The 24,062-nt window shown below is 39.1% G+C and overlaps 1 protein-coding gene across 3 annotated transcripts in view; it reads left to right on the top strand.

The window, feature by feature from the left end:
* The window catches only part of LOC111228845 (activated CDC42 kinase 1-like), a 74,005-nt gene that overhangs the window by 21,781 nt on the left and 28,162 nt on the right, over positions 1-24,062 (top strand). For 2 of the 3 annotated variants that reach the window (XM_022754932.1, XM_022754933.1), the window contains one exon: positions 15,972-16,149. In XM_022754932.1, coding sequence (XP_022610653.1) covers positions 15,972-16,149 — 178 coding nt within the window. Of the gene's footprint in view, positions 1-1,989; positions 2,205-15,971; positions 16,150-24,062 lie in introns of all 3 variants that reach the window. The other variant, XM_022754931.1, reaches the window with a different exon arrangement.

Genomic DNA, 24,062 nt, shown 5'->3' with positions numbered 1-24,062 from the left:
AGCAATATTGCGTGCCGCTCAGATGTGTGACAGCCGGCCTCCAGAAGAGCAGATTCAACAACAGAGCAGAGGCGGAGGAATGAGAGCAAAAAGCGAATGTTGCTCAGCGGCCTGCGAATAACTGGCCTGAGGACATCGACAGGACTGGAATGGACTCAGAGAGAGAGAGAGAGAGAGAGAGAGAGAGAAAGAGAGGGGGAGAGGAGCGAGAGGTGGTGGAGGACGGGGAAAATGACAAGAGAGAGAAGAAAAGAAAGCAAGTGTTCAGGATGGAAAAGAGGAAAGAATAAAGGCTGGAAAAGAAGGTGTATCAGTGGGCGAGTACTGTCTGCTGTTGTTAAAGCTCTGCTCAGTGGCATCAGTGCTTGGACTGCAATGGTGCTAGTCACAATACAACTTGGGAAAGACCAGGAGGTAGTGACACACACACACACACACACACACACACACACACACACACACACACACACACACACACACACACTATTCTTTTATTCTATTTTCCCCTCTATCCAGATGTCCACCCAGCAAGGATCCAGATGGCCTCGATACCCTCCCTATAGTGGAGGTGCTTTTGACGCACACACACATTGACACAAAAACACACAAAGCAGCATGGCCGTGTTTTTCTCCCTCTCAGAGGGAAGATTAACTCTCCTCATTAGGGCTCCCCCGCCTCTTGCCCTTGTCTCTCCTCCCCCTCCCTCCCCTGTCGGCCTGCATCGCTGTCATTGGCTGCTTCTACCAGGACCACTGCTGACTGGAACGCCATGACTACAGGACACAGGAGAGCAGGGAGGAGGTGGGATGGGTTGATGTTGCCACGGTAATAGAGGAGGCGATCACTCACCAAATCATTGAGCCGGGGCTGAAATGGAAAAAAAAAATTGTAGTGGGGGGGTGCAGAAAGCGGGTTAGAGGGTGAGGGACTGAAAAGAGGAGAGGAGGGGAAAAACAATAACAACAACAGCGAGGGATTAGGCATCGACTGAGCATTCAGAAAGTCCATTTAGCATAAAGCAGCGGTAAAAATCCTCCTAGAGTTTAGTCGCGATCGTCAGAGCTGAGCTGCCTGTCCAATTGGACAGCTGCTCAAGATTTGTGGGGAAAAAAACAGAAGCACACAAAGGAAGGATGAAATGAAACAGGTGAAAAATGAAATGCAGCTCCTGGACGATCTCTCCTCTTCACTGCTGTGATATTTCACTCCTGGCGATAAGGTGAGAGGAGGTAAGCCGGTCGAGGTGATGCCTGGGGCACAGAAATAGAGACGGAGAGAGGGGCATCGCTGGATATGAAGAGCATGCGTCAGCACTAAGGCAGGGCGAACAAGAGCAGCCAGAGAGAGAGAGACAGAGAGACAGTTACAGCAGAGATGAGCGAGGTGGAGAGCGAGGTAGAGCGAGAGAGAGATTGAGGGTAGAGGTCATTATCATGGCATGAGATGGGACGACAGAAATAGAGCCTGCCGGATTTGTCACCTCCAGTGCCACACCTTGACTGCATCATCCCAGCGCTCCATCCTGACTGCAGCAGCTCCACAGAAGGGATTTCCTCGCTTCCTTTAGGCACAAAAAAACGATCAATAAATGAATTTGGAATGATCCTTTTTGCACCTGTGATGAAGATTCAAGCCACTGGCATGTGACTATGCTCATTCTGCTTCAAGAATTATTGTCAGCAGCTTGCCAGAGGAATTCATTTTTAAAATCAGTTTCCACGAGGAGGAGCACCTGTGTTTGTTACAGACCGGTCAGTCAGTGAACGCAGCGCTGTTACCGCTGTGTGAACATGAGGAACTCATTGTCCAGCCATTTTCAACGACTGCTGACTCAACCTAAATGAGGAAGACAATGAAGAGTACAGGAGGTGTACAGCAACAGCACAGTTGGCTGAGTGATTAGAAATATTGTGCCAAGCTGTCTGAAATAATGCAACACTGTACTGTGACTGACATGCAGAATACTGTACTTGTCTTCCTAATGACAGTGTGGACCTCCGGGCAGGCTGACTGACCGACTGACTAAGTGCGTGGGTTGCTCACTGGCTGGAGTTGTGGCTATCTGAGGACTTTGAGGACACGTAGCCCCGGGCAGATACCGGCCGGGTGGTGGAGCCCCATGATGGGGGAGACGGCGGAATACCAGAGACTACAAGAGACGTCAGAGCCTGACTACCAGCGCCTGCCCAGCGATGACGAAGAGGTAGACCTCTACAGTTCCCTTGATTATACAGTAGTAGGGATCCTGCCACACTGCTCTAGACAAACATGGATGACAGATAAACAGTGGGCACAAATTGCAGGAGGTATTATGAATCCTGTCAAAGGGAAATGAAAGGCTGTGAGATGATGCGAGGCTTTGTTGTGGTTGTTTCCATGGTACTGTACAGAAATTCATTTTAAATATGAATTATAATCAGTGTCTTTTGTTTTGGAAAATGTGAACGTTGGTATCTGTTGTGGCAGCAACTTGATCTACGTTGTTTCACTTTTATCATGACTGTTTGTGTGCAGGTGTGAATTTGGATGTGCAGCATTTGGATGTGTGCTTGTGTCATTAGCTGAAAAACACCGGCGGCTGTTTTCCTATGACATCACTTTAACTCATCGGTCAACTCCAGTCTTTTCTCACTGCAGACATTTCAACATGTCACAGTAAGAAAAGCACAGGTGTAAATAATGAAAGTAATGACGGCTGAATTCCATTTAGTAGTTTTAACTTCAGTTTCAGGGTCCTGGTGTTGTGCATGCTGCCTCACTGTCACACTGTCGTGATTGTTAATGTTATTACCAACACCTGTACCACAGTGGGAGCACTGCAAGTGAAATGTGTGCAGTGGATTATGTGAATATAATTCCACATCATAGATCTGAGTGCTCGTTCAGCCGTCACACACAATCAGCTCTTTTACACTCAGTTGTCAACAATACCCTCCTCAACCACCACAACGCCCATCCACACCCTGCACTGCACTTCTCACCCACACACAAGGCCGGCCCCTGTGTGTGCCGGGTTATTGAATACAGAACCATGAGGTCATTGATGAAGTGCTGCCGAATGAGCACGGTGACAGGCAAAGTATGACATTTTATACCCTCCCACCTCTTCCGCAAAACCCCCACATCCCTTTTGCGAACGCTGTGATGTCCTGACAGGCCTGTTCTTTCTTCGGGCTTGGATGAGGCCGGCTGTACCATTGTCGCTATGATGTTTTTTTCCTTTTTCAAAAGATAAAAGATTTGCAGAAATGCACAACTCGGTGTGAGGCAAATTATAAATGCTGTCACCATCACATACAGTGTAACGTGTCCCACTCAGCACATATAACCTGGTCTGTTCACATGGAAATGTTTCTTTTGTTTGGTTTGCACGAGATGCTGAAGTGAAAATGTGTGTGTCGGTTTATTCATTCGCAATATGGACCCGTTTTAAAAATCTAGAACAATAGTATCTCACGTGTTAAATGTGCAGTAATGATTAATATGTGATTCTTACAGACTTTTACTTTTGGATCAGGCTACTTTTTGGTGCCGAGCAAAATGTGTCTAAATACTGACAATCAAAAACCCAGAGCTGGCACTGAATACTTGTCTGAACTCTGTTTCTGATTTCATTCAGAATTTCCCCAATTTTATTGTTTTATTTAGGCAAAATTCTCTTATAATTGTTTGTGTTTAGAGAACATCTAATTTTTGGGGGGTTCGATGTTCATTGTTGTTTTTTTGCAGAACCAAAATTACCAGTACAAAAACTCTGTGTCGGCACTAAACTTTCAAACAACACCCAGTCCTGCTCTCACCCAGCGTGCACTGTGATAGACTCGAGTCCTTTGTGACCCTGCACGGGGTAAGCGGGTATAGAAAATACGATGGCTGGATGAATGTGTTGATCTGTGCAACAGTTTTAATGTCATGAATGTGGACTCTGTGTGTTTAGGGTCTGTGTGCTAGTTCAGCAGAGTTAAGCCGGTGGACGCTGCAGCTGTCCTGGTTGCTGGCGGCTGAATCAGATCAGTCTCTTTCTACAGCAGCAGCTTTGTGCTGAATACAGCGGTTTTCTAGTCTTGACGCACACAACCCTAACACACTGCATACAGCAACCTCAACTCCATCAGGACTCTAGACAGAGATGTGAGTAGCTGGACCAAGGCAATAAGAAAAGATGGAAACGTCGGCCCTGTTCCTGCTTTGAAATGCAAACAACAATTTTATTCTTAAAGCTGATCCGTCCTGCTGTGCTTTTCCCTTGTGGTGCACGAGGGGATTAGTGAGCTGGCCTTGCTGCTGTAGTTGTGCCACTACCCCTCACTGAGAATGCTGCATTGGTTCAGTCCAGGAGTGTTGTCAAGCATCTGCTATATAATTTTCTAAGCAGTAGAAATGGAAATAATAAATATTCTCCATTTATCTTATTGTAGCACAGGTCCTAGATTTTTGTTTCACACACTCGACCGTCTGTAGGTCAATCCTGACATTTGACCGACTTTTTTCACTAACACCCTCCTTTCCCCTCTTTAACCAGCTTTGGGGATCAGAGAAGGGATGGCTTAGGATGGGTGTATTTCCAGGGTGGAGGCACTGTTGGCAGGTGTTGGTGGGGGTTGCTTTGGTTGTCTGGCATCATGCGTATTAAGCCCAGCTACCAAAACAACCTTTGTTGACAAAAGGCGACACACATGTTGTGTGTTGGCCGGGAAGCAGCCTGTTTGTATCCAGAGCTCCTTTCATTCCCACAGTCCGCTCTCCTCCATGTTGACGCCCACCACCACATACTGCCTCTCCTTTGTGAATGATGAGGTGCTGTGGATGGTGAAGGGATTTAAGGAGAGTATAAAAGCCAGACTCTGGCAGAGGGTTACTATCTGTGAGATCACGAATGACGCATCTCTGTCTGTCTGTGCATGCAGGCCTCCGTCAGAGGCAGTGTGTGTGCGTGTGTGTTTGTAGAGATGTTTTGCTTGCAGAGTTGTAATAGGGATTAATCATGTTTGTTCTACTACTCCTTCACTGTACTCTGCCATTTTCTGGCATCCGAGACCAAACCACAGACTGATGTTTTGCCACCAAAAGGTTGCAACTCATTTTAGAAATGCACTGGCAGCGTGTCCACCCGTATCCACTAAGCTATCTTTAATTCCCAACACTGTACGTCAGTGTGGATCCAGCCAATGTGAGTGCATGCCTCTGCATGCCTGTGTCTGTGTACAGTGAGCATCATATTACAGAATCAAGCTTAATGCGTGTGTGTGTGGGTCTGTCTTTGTGTGTGTGTGTGTGTGTGTGTGTTGCAGTACTCAGACATAATGCAGACCTCACACAGAGCTTTGTTCTTCATAATCTCATTAGCCAGCAAGCGACTAATTTGATGTCAGTTCATGATAATACAATCTACACGGTCAGACATTATTCCAGTTGTACAGCTAGTGAGTCATACTACTCTGTGTGTGTATGTGGGTGTGTGTGTGTGTGTGTGTGTGTGCGTGTGTGTGTGTGTGTGTGCGTGTGTGCACAACAGGGAGATGGAAAGAAAGAGAGGGAGATGAAGGCCAGATAGGAGCAGCTAGACAGGGCAGCAGTCGCTGCCTCATTGCGAGTGTGAGGGTCCAAACAAATCAGACACCAGAGACATAGTGCAACAGAAGGGTTTTTATTTAACCAGATTTAAATGTCCATGGGAAACAAACCACTTTAAATAATATGAACATATTGAACAACTGAAAAGTGTAAAGTAATGCAGCTTTCTCTAGATTCCTATTAACTGAGGTCCACAACAGAAACTCGGCGAGAGGCATCAGCAACATCAGTTTCCCACTCTGAGTCTTATCCTGTTTATCTTATTTGGCATTTACATGAAACATGTAAGTTATGTAAGTTTTTCATGTGTCTATATACATAATCATCATGGTATCTAGGTTTCTGTTTGTCTGTGTGCAGATGTGTTTTTATTCCTGAACATCTCTCGGACGCTCACATCTGAACCGACTCAGTGACCTAACCACTGAAGAAGAGCACAGTTTGGTGTCTGGCTGTTTGAACTCTGCTGCAATATGCACTGTGCTGGTTTTTCTAACTTATGACTGTCAATGGGAAAAAGAGAGTGATAATACAGTTTATGATCTGCATTACCAAAGTCAGACTTGCCCTTTATTTCAGAATACTGACCATCATTAGATAATTTAAAGTCACATTTGTTTTGCTGAGCACTGTAACTACTACATGACTTGAGTTGCTGAGGCTCCTGTGAGCATGGCAGAGAACAATTAGAAACCTGGATCAGGTGTTTACATGTCACAGTGTCCTGGTTTCTGTTGGAGTGCTCCAGGTAGCATGTCCAGTGGTGCTGGAAGTACAATATCCAAATCGCAGGAGTTGCAATTTCTTCGATAAAGGTAAAATGCGTCACTACACACCATAACTGAGCCTTGTGGTTCTACAGATATGCGCCGGCCTACAAATAATATTCTCCAGACGTAAAGGAACATGATTGTGAGGTACAAGCCCCAACAAAGATCACATCCTCATCCAAAGGAGAAACAGCTCTCCAGTTGCCCTCAGTCTATATTATTTTCAAACAGAGTTCATATTGAACAACACATTAAGTTACTAGCGTTCTGAGCTACTCTGCCTGTAGTACGTACTGAATGTGAATCAATGCCACAGGACACAGGTGACGGACAGACAGAAACTAAGGCAGCCATGTATCAGTCATGAAACAATTTGTCCCTGTTTAACTTGCAAATGACTGTGAACGTCACCTAATGACAGAAAGGCGGTGAAATAAAAAACTAAGAGACATGTGACTGGGCCTTCACAGTGAGTGAGTGGCATTGCTGACTTATGAATAATAGAGGCTGGGCTTTATAGTCATTGTAGTCATCACTTATAACTTACCTGCTGCCTAATACCTAAATATATAAGTAGAATCAATATGAAGCACAATATAAATAGCAGTCAACATGACAGTGAGTCAGGTCACTCACCACTCCTCATAGTGAGATTTGGTGCCACCTACTGGTGTCTCAGTGGAGCTGCAGATTGACTTACTGACCATTAATCGTATTGGTCTAATCTCCTTAGTCGGGAGGCAGCTGACAGCGCTCTGACACATTTGTTCCATTGAATTTTAAACCTACTAAGCATCAGTGTAACTCAGATACCTGATGCTCTTCTGTACAGTAACCGATGCGCTGTCGCACATTCAGCGTGATGCTTCATTAAACGCACAGTACCTTCTGTTGTCATCACCATGTTCCCTCCTGATCACGATCTGCCTGTCTGGAGTGATTTTTAAAGTGTCGTCTTGTCCAGCTTCATTAGTGTCTGCAGCAGATAATGCCAGAGTCAGCACACACACACACACACACACACACACACACACACACACACACACACACACACACACACACACACACACCTCGGCAGCTACGAATCTTTCTCTCTAGGATGTTCTTTATGGAAAAGGCTCATTTTCACTCAAGTGATCAGGTTTTGAATTCACTCATGAATAAGTTAAAGGATCAGTTACAGGCTCATTGTCCAACTGCTGACTTGAAGGAATGTGTGCTATTTTTATGTCATCTGTTTCATAGTCATGTGAGTTACATAACTGTTCATTTTCCTATTTTTCTTAGCCATAAAGTTGAATTTACTTGACCCGTTCCCTTGCAAAGTACATTAGCCAACTTAGATCTTGTGGACTTCAGGGAATTTTTAGGCCATTAATGGCATAACTCACTCCAGGGAGTTGTGCGTCCAGACTGTGTGCGTGCACATATGTGGTTTCAGAGTGGGAAAAGAGAGGAGGAAAGGGTCACGGCTTTTTCCCCTCCTGTCCTGTCACATCCCATGTGCTTGATGATGTGGAGCTAGATTCATGACGTCAGCTTTGTGTCTGAGTGACTGTGGGAATGAGACAGCTGATGAAGTCTAAACAAGTCCACCAGGCATTCACAGTAAAACTCTTTAAATAATGGACAGTGGACCAGAGATCCCCCTGAGCTATTTCTCATAAAACGTGTGTGAAAGAAAAATAAAATGCTCTGTAGAGACCTTTCAATGCAGCACGTGTAAGGGGAGTGTTAGGGCGTTGTAGCTGTATGTGTGACGTGTTTGTGATATAAACTCATTCTTTCTTTAGGTGTGGATAACTTACAAGTTTTCTTTCAGAATTTGATTTTAATTGTACAATACAACCAAAAAAATCTCACACAGCGTCGTTCACTTGGACTCACTTTATTAACAGCGTTTTAATCCTCAGATCTTCATCAGGTAAAACTGATATTAATTTGAATGAAAATGTATTTTAATGAATGAAATGAATTTTTACTGATGAAGGTCTGAGGCCCAAAACTTTGTTAATAAAATGATCGACAGTCTGCAGGATTTTTTGGATCTACTGTGCAAGAACTGTGTAGTGATAAACAACTACTCTGACAGGCCGACTCCAACTCTAGGTGCTCTATAGTATGTTGAGGCAGGTAGGTGATCACATACAGTAGAAGTAAAAAAAAAACAAACTACTCATACATCATACACATTATACACTTACATATCCATACATATACACTATGACCATGAGGACAGTCCATTGTTGAGGTCATACCTACTCATACAAGAGCCGGGGTACAGATCTATTGTATTCATGTTATTTTGCCATGAAAGCTCCCTGGAATTTATTTAATCTGGTTTATCTGATATTAGTGGTCACATATGCAGTGGAACATACTGCGGTGTTGATATGCATTGCTCTAGCCCAAGTAATAATACATTTTGTCACCTGACGCTGAATACTTGCCATTTTTCATTCCTTTGTTCTGTATTCTCTCCTTTTTTTCTTTTTTAAATCAATCAACTGCATATTTACCAAGGTTTTTTTCTGACCAAAATTAGTCTGGACTACTTTGAACTAGGGCAAGAGGGATAATTAATCTAGGCTACTGTCATGTTTGAAATGACATTTTGATTAAAGTGTTTTAATTTAGACACTAATACAATGTTTCCAGTTATATTCAGAGTATAAATAGCTGGTAATAGTATACCCTAAAAGCTTAAAGCACAGATTAGCTCTTTTTTGAATGATCGCTCCTGGGTCAGCTCGCGTCATAGTAAACCGGATAACTAGAAAAAACACTGCTAGTGTTGTTGTGAATGGAGGCACGTAGACACAAACGAACACCAACAAATCAGAAACAAAGCCATAGTAGACGGCATCACATGCTCCTCACAAATGTCTTTAATCAAAGTCAGATGCTTCATGACAACAACTCCCATTTTGTTGATGTTTTCTCTTTCCTTTCCCTCCATGACTCCCCTGTCTGCTCACCTCCCTTCCTTCCTCTAGAAAACGTCCTAATTAAAAGCAGTGGAGGGTGGGAATGAATGAGAGGGAGGGAGGGAGAGAGAGAGAATGAGCAGAAAAATACCCAAAGTGAAAATCAAAAGGCCAAGTCAAATGTTGAATAGATTGATTAACTATCAAAGAACAAAGAAAACCAATGAGCAGAGGGAGAGGAAACCTGTGAAAATGGGAAATCCAAAGTTGAATAGTGTCAGAGAGACATAGAGAGAGTGGGCTTGGTACTTAATGGGTCTGAAAAGCAGCTGGTAAGGGTTTGTTTAGTCAGCAGAGTGGGAGAGAGATAACATTTTTGGAGGATTAGAGGCAGGAAATAAAAGGCAGCACCAAATAAAGAAGAAAATGCAACGGGTTGGCCAGACCCAGGGGAGGCAGGGGAGACGGGGTTAATAAAGGAGTGAAGAATAGCGAGGAGAAGGGTGAGGGCAGGAGGTACTTTAAAGATCTAGATTGCATTTGATTGTAGAACCGCGGCTAATGATTATTTTCATCATCAATTTATTTTGCTGCAGCTAACAATTATGTTTTTACATAAAATGTCAGAAACGAAATTCCTCCAAGGAAAACCGTCTGACACTGCCATCTCTGCACACAAGGCATTGGAAGCTCAGACTGTTCTCGTACACAAATGTACTCGTACTAATGAAATTAAATCTATTTTAATATTTCACAAGAAATTAGAGAAAAAAAATCATTTGTAGAACGGGAATATCTTCATTTTTATATATATGATCCCTTACATAATTACACAATCAGTGTGTTATTTGGTAACTATAAAGAGCCTTTATCCCCAGATTGTTGTATCAGTCACAGTCAGTGGTTTCAATGACAGTGACAGTCAAAAGCCCAAAAAGACACATTTCTTCACCATGGTGAATTTTAAAATAAGCATGTGAGAGATGAGGAAAGAGGGAGTAGTGGAGAAGAGGAAGGAATGGTTGTGTGCGTGTGTATGTGCATGTGCATGTGTATATGTGTGTTTGGAGGGTTGCATCACAGGAAACAAGCTCTCCATCCTGCAGTTGAATGTAACCCTTTGGCCCTGAATCAAATGCTCCTCCGGGCTGAATACCATGAAGCCTCTGTCCTCTGCACCACGCACTGCTCTGCACTGCATGGACCGTCTGACTGCCTGCGGGGGGGGGGCACAGACAGACAGGGTGAGGAGTAGAGCAAGGAAAATAACAGCAGGAGGAGGTAGGAAAAGGGGGTACATGGGGGAGAAAGCGGAAGGAAACACCACAACTGAGTGAGGATCAAGTCAGGAAATAGGAATATGAACACTCAACATACATCAAAAGCACATAAGCTGGCTGTAAACAAACATACAGCATTGTTATCTGAAACCACATAGACACACATCTTCTTGTGCCCTAAAATGTGAAACCAGAGACGCTCACTCACACTGACTCTCATGTCTCTGCTGCCTGCCCGACTGGTGAGCGATTGAATCTGGGAGAAGTCGCTCCTATTTTTAGCCCCACGCTCGATGGAAGGATGGAAAAGCAAACAGACAGTAGCTGCACGAGCAAAGACAGAGAGAGAACGAGAGAGAGAGAGAGAGAGAGAGAGAGAGAGAGAGGGAGTCTGTATAAGGGAGAGAGAGAGGGAGTGAAAGGAAGGGAGGAAGGAGGAGGAGTGACTTATTTGTCTGCAAGTTCTGCAAGTTTGGATCACTGACTCATTGCTGTCTCAGGAGGACACATGGCTGGACTGGGCAGAGGGCAGAGCTGGGAGGCTTTCTCTCCTACAAACAGCAGCTCATAATCATTCCACAGCCTGTTCTCACATATTATAATACTGTTTGAGTCTCCTCTGCACCCTAAAGTGCTACATGAATGCCTCTTTGCCTTCTTGAGGGATCCGAAGGTAAAGAAGGGGCTTACAGGAGGATTACCCCGCCATGGAATGTTGTAGACTTGCGAACCGGATTGTTGGAAGTTTTTCTTCCCCCTCTTGGGTTCGGAGCTGCGGGTCTGGATCCGAGGAGCGTGTGCGCTTCTTAGAATTCCCTCAGAGACTGGGAACGTCAAACTGGGCGGACTGTTGCTCTGGTAGTGGTTTAAAAGACGAGCAGACAGCTCTGGCCATTTAAACGTGCACACACATTTTTTTGCACCTACACTCATCCAGACGAAGGAATTCAGGATGCGACGCTTTGACAAGCTGAAAAAGTCATTCCCCTTCCTGGCCCACTTTCACGTATATCGAGTAAGTCTGGTGTCTGTCTGCTGTCTGCTCTGCCTGTCCACTCATTTCATTCTTTGGTAATATGACATGGATAGTTGTAACTATAGTCAGGATCATGTGGTTTACTCAGATGTTAAAATACAGCATTTGTATCATGAATATGGTATGGTGGAGGTCAGTGGTGTGTGTGTGTGTGTGTGTGTGTGTGTGTGTGTGTGTGTGTGTGTGTGTGTGTGTGTGTGTGTGTGTGCGTGTGTGCGTGAGTGCGTGTGTGTGTGTGGACTCACCAGCTGTACTGAGGCTGTCCTCTGGGAGGGTTGTTGTTATTGTAGCAGGATGTTAGAGCGGAACAGATCTGATACAGGACATGGCTTTGGCCAAGAGATGTGTGTGTGTGTGTGTGTGTGTGTGTGTGTGTGTGTGTGTGTGTGTGTGTTTGTGTGTGTGTGTGTGTGTGTGAGTGAGTGCATTTCTCCACCACCATGAGGAATGAGTTCAGGACAGAGGCATGTCTCAGTAGGGAAATCATGTTGTTTCTCTGCATATAAATTCCTACATCCCTCCTTCCCCTCGCTGTGTCATACTTGTTTCCATCTTTGTGTTTTTTTGTTTTCTTTTTACTATATTCTCTAGTAGTTGATGTAGACTTTTAGTGTTTATTTAAAAAAAAAACTGAACCCCAATCGTAACATTGCATGTTCCTTTCAAACCCCCCCTCCATCGCCACAATTTCTAGAAATAACACTACAGGACTACTACAGGACGCCAGGTCCTGGTGGATTCCTCAGAGTCCTTCCATAAGTCACACCTAATGGTTTGAACATAACATTCCTCCTGCTGACCTCGCACCTCCATGATGTGCATCTTCCTCTTCATCCCAGTAAAGGAGAAGTCAAGATTACAGCCTGACCGATTTAGCAGTCAGTCGATTCTATCAGCTGATATTGGCTTATCACCAATATATTGGTATTGGCGTATATGGTGTCAAACATTAAAACTTTTTTTACAGAACATAATGCAGAAAAAGATGCTTGAGGTTAGTTGGTGTCATCACATAGTATGTCCAGCACAGCGTGTGCCCACTCTATTGTTTACAATAATCTTAGCACTGTTTAGAGCATGTAGCAGAGTACACATCACAGCTGAGGAGCGATGTCTTCGCAGTAAGTTGCTAACTAGTTTGTGAAATACACTGCTGGAAAGTTAACAAACAATGGCCCCATCATTTTCCCTTTTCTATATAACTGTCCCTGTCCCTGACACCATCATGTCACTCATGCTTATCACACCTGTTTGCTATGTTGGCAAGATAGCTAGCCAGCCATCATTTGTCGGTACAGTCAGTAATGTAGCATCTGTTGAGTGTTGACTTCAGGCACATTGTTACCTAGTTGGTGAGATGCAATGCTGAAAAGTAAATAAACAACATCCCCATCTTTAACTATCCTCTGACGACTGTTATATCACTCATGCTTATCATACTTGTTTGCCAAATTAGCTAGCTAGCTAACGACGTAGCTACTTTCATAGCTTGTCAGTTGAGTGGAAGCTAATGTGTGAACATATTAGCTCATTCTGCCCATACGTTATAACATTAATAGGAGTGTAACTAAAGGTAACGTTACATAACATACAAACATTCACTCTCCGAACTGAACAATTCCAGTCTTTGCATTTGGAAAAATTAAAATTTCAAAATCTGCTTTTCAACCTGATACGTTGAAAGTTTCCCCTGAATGTTTGTAGCAGACGCGTTTGTTCATCTCTTGACTCATCAGCAGCAAACCGTGAGTTACTGTTTGCGACTGTCACACATTCACAGTGAAATTACATGATTTAATAAGCGAGAAAAAAACTTTTCTGATTGGTGGTTAATCCATTCAAATAATGGTTTGCAACAAAGCTGTAGCATGAATTTCATAGCAAATTCGATATAGGCTACTACTCATTATGTACTCGTGAACAAAAATCCAGTATCGGTCGGGCTCTAGTGAAGTAGAATCAAAATACATATGACAATATCTACACCTCACCATTTTTCTCTGAAAGTGTGATTTGATAGTGTCAGTTTGTGACAATATATGATCTTTGTCAGATTAGTCACAGCCTGTTTCAAGCACCTCTATTAATGGATGTATGACACCTTATTTCCATGCAGCACCTGTCTCAAAACAAACTGTAAAGTGGAGGATATATATGCCTGTTTAATGAGTTTTGTAAACTAGTTAGCAAGTTGACCAAGATATATGATATAAGGGCTTTTAGCGCCTTGTTTTTGACCCCTCATGCCTCAGATATGACACTGCCATGGAAAAAGGCCCGAGAGGAAGCTGACTTGCGTCTTTGGCACCGTCCAGTGAAATAACACTTGAATGTTGACTGCCAGGGAAGATCAGACTCAGAGCTGTTTTGTGTAGGATAAGGGGAGTAATAGTTCATGGTTTGCGCCCCATAGAGGAATATGTTGTACTTCATACAAAAATATATACATGTTGGCTTGTTTAGATTTCATCAGGGAAAATTTGAGTTTTAAACTCTACTAGCTCTAATGTGAACTGCAAATCAAATAAACATGACAAACAGTAAGAGAGCCTTTGGCACAGCTTAGCGTGTAGTGATCCAGCCAAACAGACTGTTGTATCATCTTTCTCAGGGTAAGGGTCAGGCATGATGCAGCAAAATGCAAAATATGGAGATGGATTCAAATGACTGCAGCTCTAGTTAATCCTAAAGCCACAGGCATTACCAGACCTCATTTTACCCTGCATCTCCCTACAATGACTCCAGGCTCTTACAGGTTATTATATTAAATTAGTTATTTACCCGCTATGTAGTAGTACCTGTCATTTCTGCTTATTTCTGAGGAGGCTAACATCAAAGAAGATTCTTACAGTGTGAATTTTTATCAGAAACAAGTGGACAAAACCTCTCTCTGACTCAGAGAGAGCCAAAGCTGCATGCGTGGACATTGCTAAAGAGATATCATCTGACCCACTTTTATGTGCATAGCGATGAATTTGTATCAGGATAGGGACATCTGGATCCCAGCAGATTGGCTTCAGTCAGACTTTGCATCTAAAAATCATGGAAAATACAGGAGCACTGATTCTGAGAAGGCATAGTAGATATGCATATATTCACTCTTTAGGGGTTGGTCACATGTAAACAGTATTTTTTATGGCCCAACATTGAGTGTGTATTTGTATGTGTGAGAAAAAAAGCACCCTCTCAGGTCACAGTCATTAAGCAATAGGAAGTGACCTCTAACCAAGCCCATTAAGAAGTTTAAATGACAGAGAGGAAGCTGTGACCCCTCTGACTCTTTTCTCTGGACCATGTCACCCAGCACAGGAAGTTCCTCATTCAGAGTCTAATTACTACTCAGTGGAGTGACCCCTACGCCCTGGAGCATCCACCCTAAAGGTCTCCCTGTCAATCTCTGCAGATTAGGAATGTTTGTCATATTTGTGTTGATTAGGTTGGTTTAAGGGTTCACGTCACCTTTGAGACAGGGAATAATACTCTGGATCAGTATGAGCAGGTGTAATAGAAGAGTAGATCAGTAGTGGGTCGTCTTCCAAGATCTTTCTTGCTTTTATGCTACATTCAACTACAGCATTTCAACTAAAAGTGCTATGAAGATGCTTATTGGGATTTAGGATTAATTTCAGATACATTTTGTGTTAGTTTTGGCTGGTTACATCAAGCAGACATTGATCGATGATGTTTTAAGATGCAGTGTTGTGTTTTGACATTGAAAATTGATGGTTTGACTCAGTGTTATATGTGAGGGATGTAGTATCTACTGTACATTGTGGTCAGATTGTTTAGGAGACTCTCGTTTGTCTTCAGTGACACTTATGGAAACCAGATGTGCACTGTTCATCTTGTGTAACTCTGCTGTAAGACTGTGATGTAAGCAAACTATCTACAAGGCTGCCAAAAATATAACTCTGTTTCTAGAGATAATGTATTTAATGTATTTTATATAAGTGGTTTATTAACACTATAGTGATGTAGGATCTGTGTAATAATACCTTGTACATTTGGCTGCTTGCCCTGTGTGTCCATGTTTATATGATGTCAATTTGGGCAATGTCTGTGTCTGTGCATGTGTGTGTTTGAGTGTATATTGATATGTTACCTGTTAGGTATGTGGCCTGTAAATGTCAATGTCTCCGCATCTAAGCAGGAATTTCAGTGTGCTGTAAACAATTACCGGGGGGGGCACACAATGGCTCTGAGTTCAGTTTCCTCTTCTTTTTTTACAGAATAGAATGGTTTGTTTGTTGCTCAGTGACTTTCTCTCTTGACTTATTTTGCAGATTTGGGACCAAGAATTGAGAAAACTGTCAAATGAATATTGAATATTGAATGGCTTAAACTCAGTTTCCTCCATTCTGTGTGTGTGTATGTGTTTTGCAGAAACTGGGCAGTAGCATGCAGTCTGAGGAAGGCACAGAATGGCTGCTGGAGCTGCTGATGGAGGTGCAGTTGCAGCAGTACTTCCTGCGGATCCGAGATGACCTTAACGTTACGCGGCTGTCACATTTCGACTATGTAAAGAACGAAGACCTAGAGAAGATCGGCATGGGTCGACCTGGTGAGACTGTGTGTGTGTGTGTGTGTGTGTGTGTGTGTGTGTGTGTGTGTGTGTGTGTGTGTGTGCGCGCACAAGTTTTTGTTGTGCTGAAGTCACATATCAGAGTTTGTTTGTTTGCAGATGTTTGTTTTTGCTTAATTGTTCATCCAGTTTACCCGGGAGCTGAATTCTAGTTCAGTTCTGCTGGGATCCTGAAAAGACAACATCAGATATGAATAAGTGGAGTGCTAGCTATTACAACTCAGCTCCTCACCCAGCTGGTAAACTCCCTTGTAGGCCTGAAAAATCTATATTTTATAATATCTCAGTGAATTCAGGTAATAGCCTGTGACGTACCTGATGGCAGCCTCCCTGTCCAAATTGCTCTCAAGAGACTGTTGTCCTCTCTTTCTCTTTCTACACGTTGCTTCCTCACTGCTTTTAACCGCACTAGGTGCATGGCCCTAAGGATCACAATGTTGGTGTGTCAATTTTGACATTCTTGGTTCTTAGAGGATGAATCCTAGTGACTTTAGTGATCAACTGACGTTTCATCTAATGCCACCATGAGGACCACACTTGTGGTTTGGAGTGAAATATCTTGGCAACTATTGGATGGATTTTTGATATTTTTATGCCTTACCATACTATGACGATTTTATGGCTTACTACAATAAGTTCATGAAAGGATATGTTGATGGTTCAGTGGTTAAAACTGTTGCCTTACAATCTGAAGGTAGTGGGTTCAAGTCCTGGGCTTCGATTAAATTACTATACTGTGATTTTTTTATGCCTTACTATACTATATTGATTTTTTACATTTTTATGCCTTACTATACTATGACGTTTTATGCCTTACTATACTATGATGTTTTTATGCATTACTACAATAAATTCTAGAAAGGAAATCTTGGTGGTTCAGTGGTCAAAGCTCTTTCCTTTCAGTCAGAAGATTGTGGGTTCAAATTCTGGGCTTGGCCTACCTTACTATACTATGAAATTTTTTGCCTTACTGTACTATGACATTTTTTGCCTTACTATACTATGACATTTTTTGCCTTACTATTCTATGATGTTTTTATCCATTACTACAGTAGGTTCGTCATAGAGTATGTTCGTGGTTCAGTGGGCAAAGCTCTTCCCTTTCAATCAGAAGGTTGTGGGTTCAAATCCTGGGTGTTGCCTACCTTACTATGCTATAAAATTTTTGCCTTACTATACTATGACGTTTTTTGCCTTATTATACTATGACGTTTTTGGACATTTTTATGCCTTACTATACTGTGAAGTTTTTTTTTTGCCCTTACTATACTATTACTTTTTTTTTGCCTTACTATACTATGACATTTTTATGCCTTACAATACTATGACGTTTTTTGACATTTTTTGCCTCACTATACTATGACCTCCCTGTGCTTGTGTGGGTTCTCTCCGGGTACTCCGGCTTCCTCCCACAGTTCAAAGACATGCAAATGTGGACTAGGCTAATTGGTTACTCCAAATTGACCATAGGGTATGAATGTGAGAGTGAATGGTTGTTTGTCTCTGTGTGCCCTGCGATGGACTGGCGTTTTGCCTTACTATACTATGACTTTTTTTTGCCTTACTATACTATGACGTTTTTTCATATTTTTATGCCTTACTATACAATGACGATTTTTGACCTTTTTTGCCTTACTATACTATGACGTTTTTATACCTTACAATACTATGACGTTTTTGGACATTTTTATGCCTTTCTATACTATGACTTTTTTTGACATTTTTTTGCCTTACTATATTATGAGGTTTTTTGCCTTGCTATACTATGACTTTTTTTTGCCTTACTATACTATGACGTTTTTTTGCCATACTATACTATGACATCTTTATGCCTTACATTACTATAACTTTTTTGTCATTTTATGCCTTACTATACTATGACATTTTTTCTTTACTATACAATGACGATCTTTATCACTTACATTACTATGACGTTTTTTGACTTTTTTTTGCCTTACTATACTATGACGTTTTTTCACATTTTTATGCCTTACTATTCAATGACGTTTTTTGACATTTTTTGCCTTACTATACTATTACGTTTTTTCACATTTTTTGTCCTACTATACTGTGACGTTTTTTTGCCTTACTACAATATGACGATTTTTGACTTTTTTTTTTTGCCTTACTATATTATGACGTTTTTTGACATTTTTTTGCCTTCCTATACTATGACTTTTTTTTGCCATATTATACTATGATGTTTTTGGACATTTTTATGTCTTAATATACTATGACGTTTTTTGACACTTTTTTGCCTTATTATACTGTGACTTTTTTTTTGCCGTACTATACTATGACGTTTTTTCACATTTTTATGCCTTACTATTCAATGACGTTTTTTGACATTTTTTGCCTTACTATACTATTACGTTTTTTCACATTTTTTGTCCTACTATACTGTGACGTTTTTTTGCCTTACTACAATATGACGATTTTTGACTTTTTTTTTTTGCCTTACTATATTATGACGTTTTTATGACTTTTTTTGCCTTACTATACTATGATGTTTTTTCTCATTTTTATGCCTTACTATACAATGAAGATTTTTGACCTTTTTTGCCTTACTATACTATGATGTTTTTTCTCATTTTTATGCCTTACTATACAATGAAGATTTTTGACCTTTTTTGCCTTACTATACTATGATGTTTTTTCTCATTTTTATGCCTTACTATACAATGAAGATTTTTGACCTTTTTTGCCTTACTATACTATGATGTTTTTTCTCATTTTTATGCCTTACTATACAATGAAGATTTTTGACCTTTTTTGCCTTACTATACTATGATGTTTTTTCTCATTTTTATGCCTTACTATACAATGAAGATTTTTGACCTTTTTTGCCTTACTATACTATGATGTTTTTTCTCATTTTTATGCCTTACTATACAATGAAGATTTTTGACCTTTTTTGCCTTACTATACTATGATGTTTTTTCTCATTTTTATGCCTTACTATACAATGAAGATTTTTGACCTTTTTTGCCTTACTATACTATGATGTTTTTTCTCATTTTTATGCCTTACTATACAATGAAGATTTTTGACCTTTTTTGCCTTACTATACTATGATGTTTTTTCTCATTTTTATGCCTTACTATACAATGAAGATTTTTGACCTTTTTTGCCTTACTATACTATGATGTTTTTTCTCATTTTTATGCCTTACTATACAATGAAGATTTTTGACCTTTTTTGCCTTACTATACTATGATGTTTTTTCTCATTTTTATGCCTTACTATACAATGAAGATTTTTGACCTTTTTTGCCTTACTATACTATGATGTTTTTTCTCATTTTTATGCCTTACTATACAATGAAGATTTTTGACCTTTTTTGCCTTACTATACTATGATGTTTTTTCTCATTTTTATGCCTTACTATACAATGAAGATTTTTGACCTTTTTTGCCTTACTATACTATGATGTTTTTTCTCATTTTTATGCCTTACTATACAATGAAGATTTTTGACCTTTTTTGCCTTACTATACTATGATGTTTTTTCTCATTTTTATGCCTTACTATACAATGAAGATTTTTGACCTTTTTTGCCTTACTATACTATGACGTTTTTTGACATTTTTTTGCCTTACTATCCTATGATGTTTTTTCACATTTTTATGCCTTACTATACAATGAAGATTTTTGACCTTTTTTGCCTTACTATACTATGATGTTTTTTCACATTTTTTGCCTTGCTGTACTATGACGTTCTTTTCCTTACTATACTACGATGTTTTTTTGCCTTACTACAATATGACGATTTTTGACATTTTTTTTTGCCTTACTATACTATGACGTTTTTTTGCCTTACTATACTATGACTATACTATGACGTTTTTTTGCCTTACTATACCGTGACATCTTTATGCCTTACAATACTATAACTTTTTTTGACATTTTTTTTGCCTTACTATACGGTTTTTGACTTACTATACTATTACTTTTTATGCATTACTACATTGTATATGTTGTTGGTTCAGTGGTCAAAGCCCTTGCCTTCAAATTAGAAGGTTGTGGGTTCAAATCCCGGTCCTTGTCTATCTTACTATACTATGAAATTTTTTGCCTTACTATACTATGACGTTTTTTCCCCTTGCTATACTATGACTTTTTTTTTCCTTACTATACTATAACGTTTTTTGCCTTACTATACTATGACGTTTTTTGACTTACTATACTATTACTTTTTATACATTACTACGTTAATGTCTCAAAAGGGTGTGGTGGTGGTTCAGTGGTCTGAGCTCTTGCCTTTCCATCAGAAGGTTGTGGGTTCGAATCCTGGACCTGGTCTACCTTACTATACTATTATATTTTTTGCCTTACTATACTATGACATTTTTATGCCTTACTATACTAAGACGTTTTTTGACATTTTTATGCCTTATTATATTATGATGATTTTTAATATTTTTTTGCCTTATAATATTATGACGATTTTTAACATTTTTTTGCCTTACTATACAATGATGTTTTTTGACTTACTATACTATTACTTTTTATCCATCATTACAGCAAGTGCTTGAAAAGGTGTGTTGGTGGTTCAGTGGTCAACGCTCTTGCCTTTCATTCAGAAGGTTATCGGTTCAAATCCCGAGCCTGGCCCACTTACTATTTCCAGAATTTTTTCCCTTACTATACTATGACATTTTTATGCCTTACTATACTAAGACGTTTTTTGACATTTTTATGCCTTATTATATTATGACGATTTTTAACATTTTTTTGCCTTACTATACAATGATGTTTTTTGACTAACTATACTATTACATTTTATCCATCATTACATTGTATTTTTGAAAGTGTGTGTTGGTGGTTCAGTGGTCAAGGCTCTTACCTTTCATTCAGAAGGTTGTTGGTTCAAATCCGAGCCTGGCCCACTTACTATGTCCAGAATTTTTTCCCTTACTATACTGTGACATTTTTTTCCTTACTATACTATGACGTTTTTTTGCCTTACTATACTATGACGTTTTTATGCCTTACAATACTATGACGTTTTTGGACATTTTTATGCCTTACTATACTGTGACGATTTTTGACATTTTTTTTCCTTACTATGACTTTTTTTGCCATATTATACTATGAAGTTTTTGGACATTTTTATGTCTTACTATACTATGACGTTTTTTGACATTTTTTGCCTTACTATACTATGACGTTTTTATGCCTTACAATACTATGACGTTTTTGGACATTTTTATGCCTTACTATACTGTGACGATTTTTGACATTTTTTTTCCTTACTATGACTTTTTTTGCCATATTATACTATGAAGTTTTTGGACATTTTTATGTCTTACTATACTATGACGTTTTTTGACATTTTTTTGCCTTACTATACTATGACTTTTCTTTGCCTTACTATACTATCACGTTTTTCCACATTTTTATGCCTTACTATACAATGACGATTATTGACCTTTTTTGCCTTACTATACCGTGACTTTTTTTCACGTTTTCATGCCTTACTATACTGTGACGATTTTTGACATTTTTTGCCTAACTATACTATGACTTTTTTTCCTCACTATGACATTTTTATGCCTCATAATACTATGACATTTTTCGACATTTTTTTGCCTTACCATACTATGATGTTTTTTTGCCTTACTATACTATGACGTTTTTTCACATTTGTATGCTTTACTGTAAAATGACGATTTTAGACTTTTTTTGCCTTACTATACTATGACGTTTTTTGACATTTTTTTTTGCCTTACTATACCATGACGTTTTTTTGATATTTTTTTGCCTTACTATACTATGACGTTTTTTTGCCTTACTATACTATGACGTTTTTTGACATTTTTTTGCCTTAATATACTATGACGTTTTTTGATATTTTTTTGCCTTGTTGCACTATGTCATATTTTTAGACATTTTTGCCATACTATACTATGACTTTATTTTGCCTTACTATACTATGACGTTTTTTCACATTTGTATGCTTTACTATAAAATGACGATTTTTGACTTTTTTTGCCTTACTATACTATGACTTTTTTTCCTCACTATGACATTTTTTTTGCCTTACTATATTATGACGTTTTTTGATATTTATTTTTCCCTACTATACTATGACTTTTTTTGCCTTACTATACTATGACGTTTTTTCACATTTTTATGCCTTATTATATCATGACGATTTTTGACCTTTTTTGCCTTACTATACTATGACGTTTTTATGCCTTATTATATCATGACGATTTTTGACCTTTTTTGCCTTACTATACTATGACGTTTTTATGCCTTACTATACTATGACGTTTTTTTCACATTTTTTTTGCCTTACTATACTATGACTTTTTTTTTTACATTTTTTGCCTTTCTATACTATGATGTTTTTTTGCCTTACTATACTATGACTTTTTTTATCCTTACTATACTGTGACTTTTTTTCATGTTTTCATGCCTTACTATACTGTGACGATTTTTGACATTTTTTGCCTTACTATACTGTGACTTTTTTCCTCACTATGACATTTTTATGCCTTGTAATACTATGTCATTTTTTTGACATTTTTTTGCCTTACTATACTGTGACGTTTTTTTGCCTTACTATACTATGACGTTTTTTGATATTTTTTTGCCTTGTTGTACCATGTCATTTTTTTGACATTTTTTGCCTTACTATACTGTGACTTTTTTCCTCACTATGACATTTTTATGCCTTGTAATACTATGTCATTTTTTTGACATTTTTTTGCCTTACTATACTATGACTTTTTTTGCCTTACTATACTATGACTTTTTTTGCCTTACTATACTATGACTTTTTTTGCCTTACTATACTATGACTTTTTTTGCCTTACTATACTATGACTTTTTTTGCCTTACTATACTATGACTTTTTTTGCCTTACTATACTATGACTTTTTTTGCCTTACTATACTATGACTTTTTTTGCCTTACTATACTATGATGTTTTTTGACATTTTTATGCCTTACTATACTATGACTTTTCTTTTTCTTTACTATCCTGTGACATTTTTATCACTTAAATTACTATGACGTTTTTTGACATTTTTTTGCCTTACTATACTATGACGTTTTTTTCCTTACTATACTATGACGTTTTTTTGCCTTTCTATACTATGACGTTTTTTGACATTTTTTTGCCTTACTATACTATGACGTTTTTTTAAATATTTTTTTGCCTTACTATACTATGACCTTTTTTTGCCTTTCTATACTATGACGTTTTTNNNNTTTTTTGCCTTACTATACTATGACATTTTTTTCCTTACTATACTATGACGTTTTTTTTGCCTTACTATACTATGACGTTTTTTCACATTTTTATGCCTTACTATACTATGACGTTTTTGACCTTTTTTGCCTTACTATACTATGACATTTTTTTCCTTACTATACTATGACGTTTTTTTTGCCTTACTATACTATGACGTTTTTTGATATTTATTTTGCCCTACTATACTATGACTTTTTTTGCCTTACTATACTATGACGTTTTTTCACATTTTTATGCCTTACTATATCATGACGATTTTTGACCTTTTTTGCCTTATTATACTATGACGTTTTTATGCCTTACTATCCTATGACGTTTTTTTGATATTTTTTGCCTTACTATACTATGACTTTTTTTTGACATTTTTTGCCTTACTATACTATGATTTTTTTTTCTTTACTATACTATGACATTTTTATCACTTACATTACTATGACGTTTTTTTACATTTTTTTGCCTTACTATACTATGACGTTTTTTGACATTTTTTGCCTTACTATACTATGACGTTTTTTTCCTTACTATACTATGACGTTTTTTTGCCTTGCTACAATATGACGTTTTTTGACATTTTTTTGCCTTACTATACTATGATGTTTTTTTGCCTTACTATACTATGACGTTTTTTG

This window comes from Seriola dumerili, unplaced genomic scaffold (genome assembly GCF_002260705.1).
Source record: "Seriola dumerili isolate Sdu_G_001 unplaced genomic scaffold, Sdu_1.0 BDQW01000226.1, whole genome shotgun sequence".
In the NCBI taxonomy this organism is placed as follows: domain Eukaryota; kingdom Metazoa; phylum Chordata; class Actinopteri; order Carangiformes; family Carangidae; genus Seriola; species Seriola dumerili.
The sequence above is the reverse complement of the archived record's forward strand: the minus strand, read 5'-3'. Positions and strand labels throughout refer to the sequence as shown.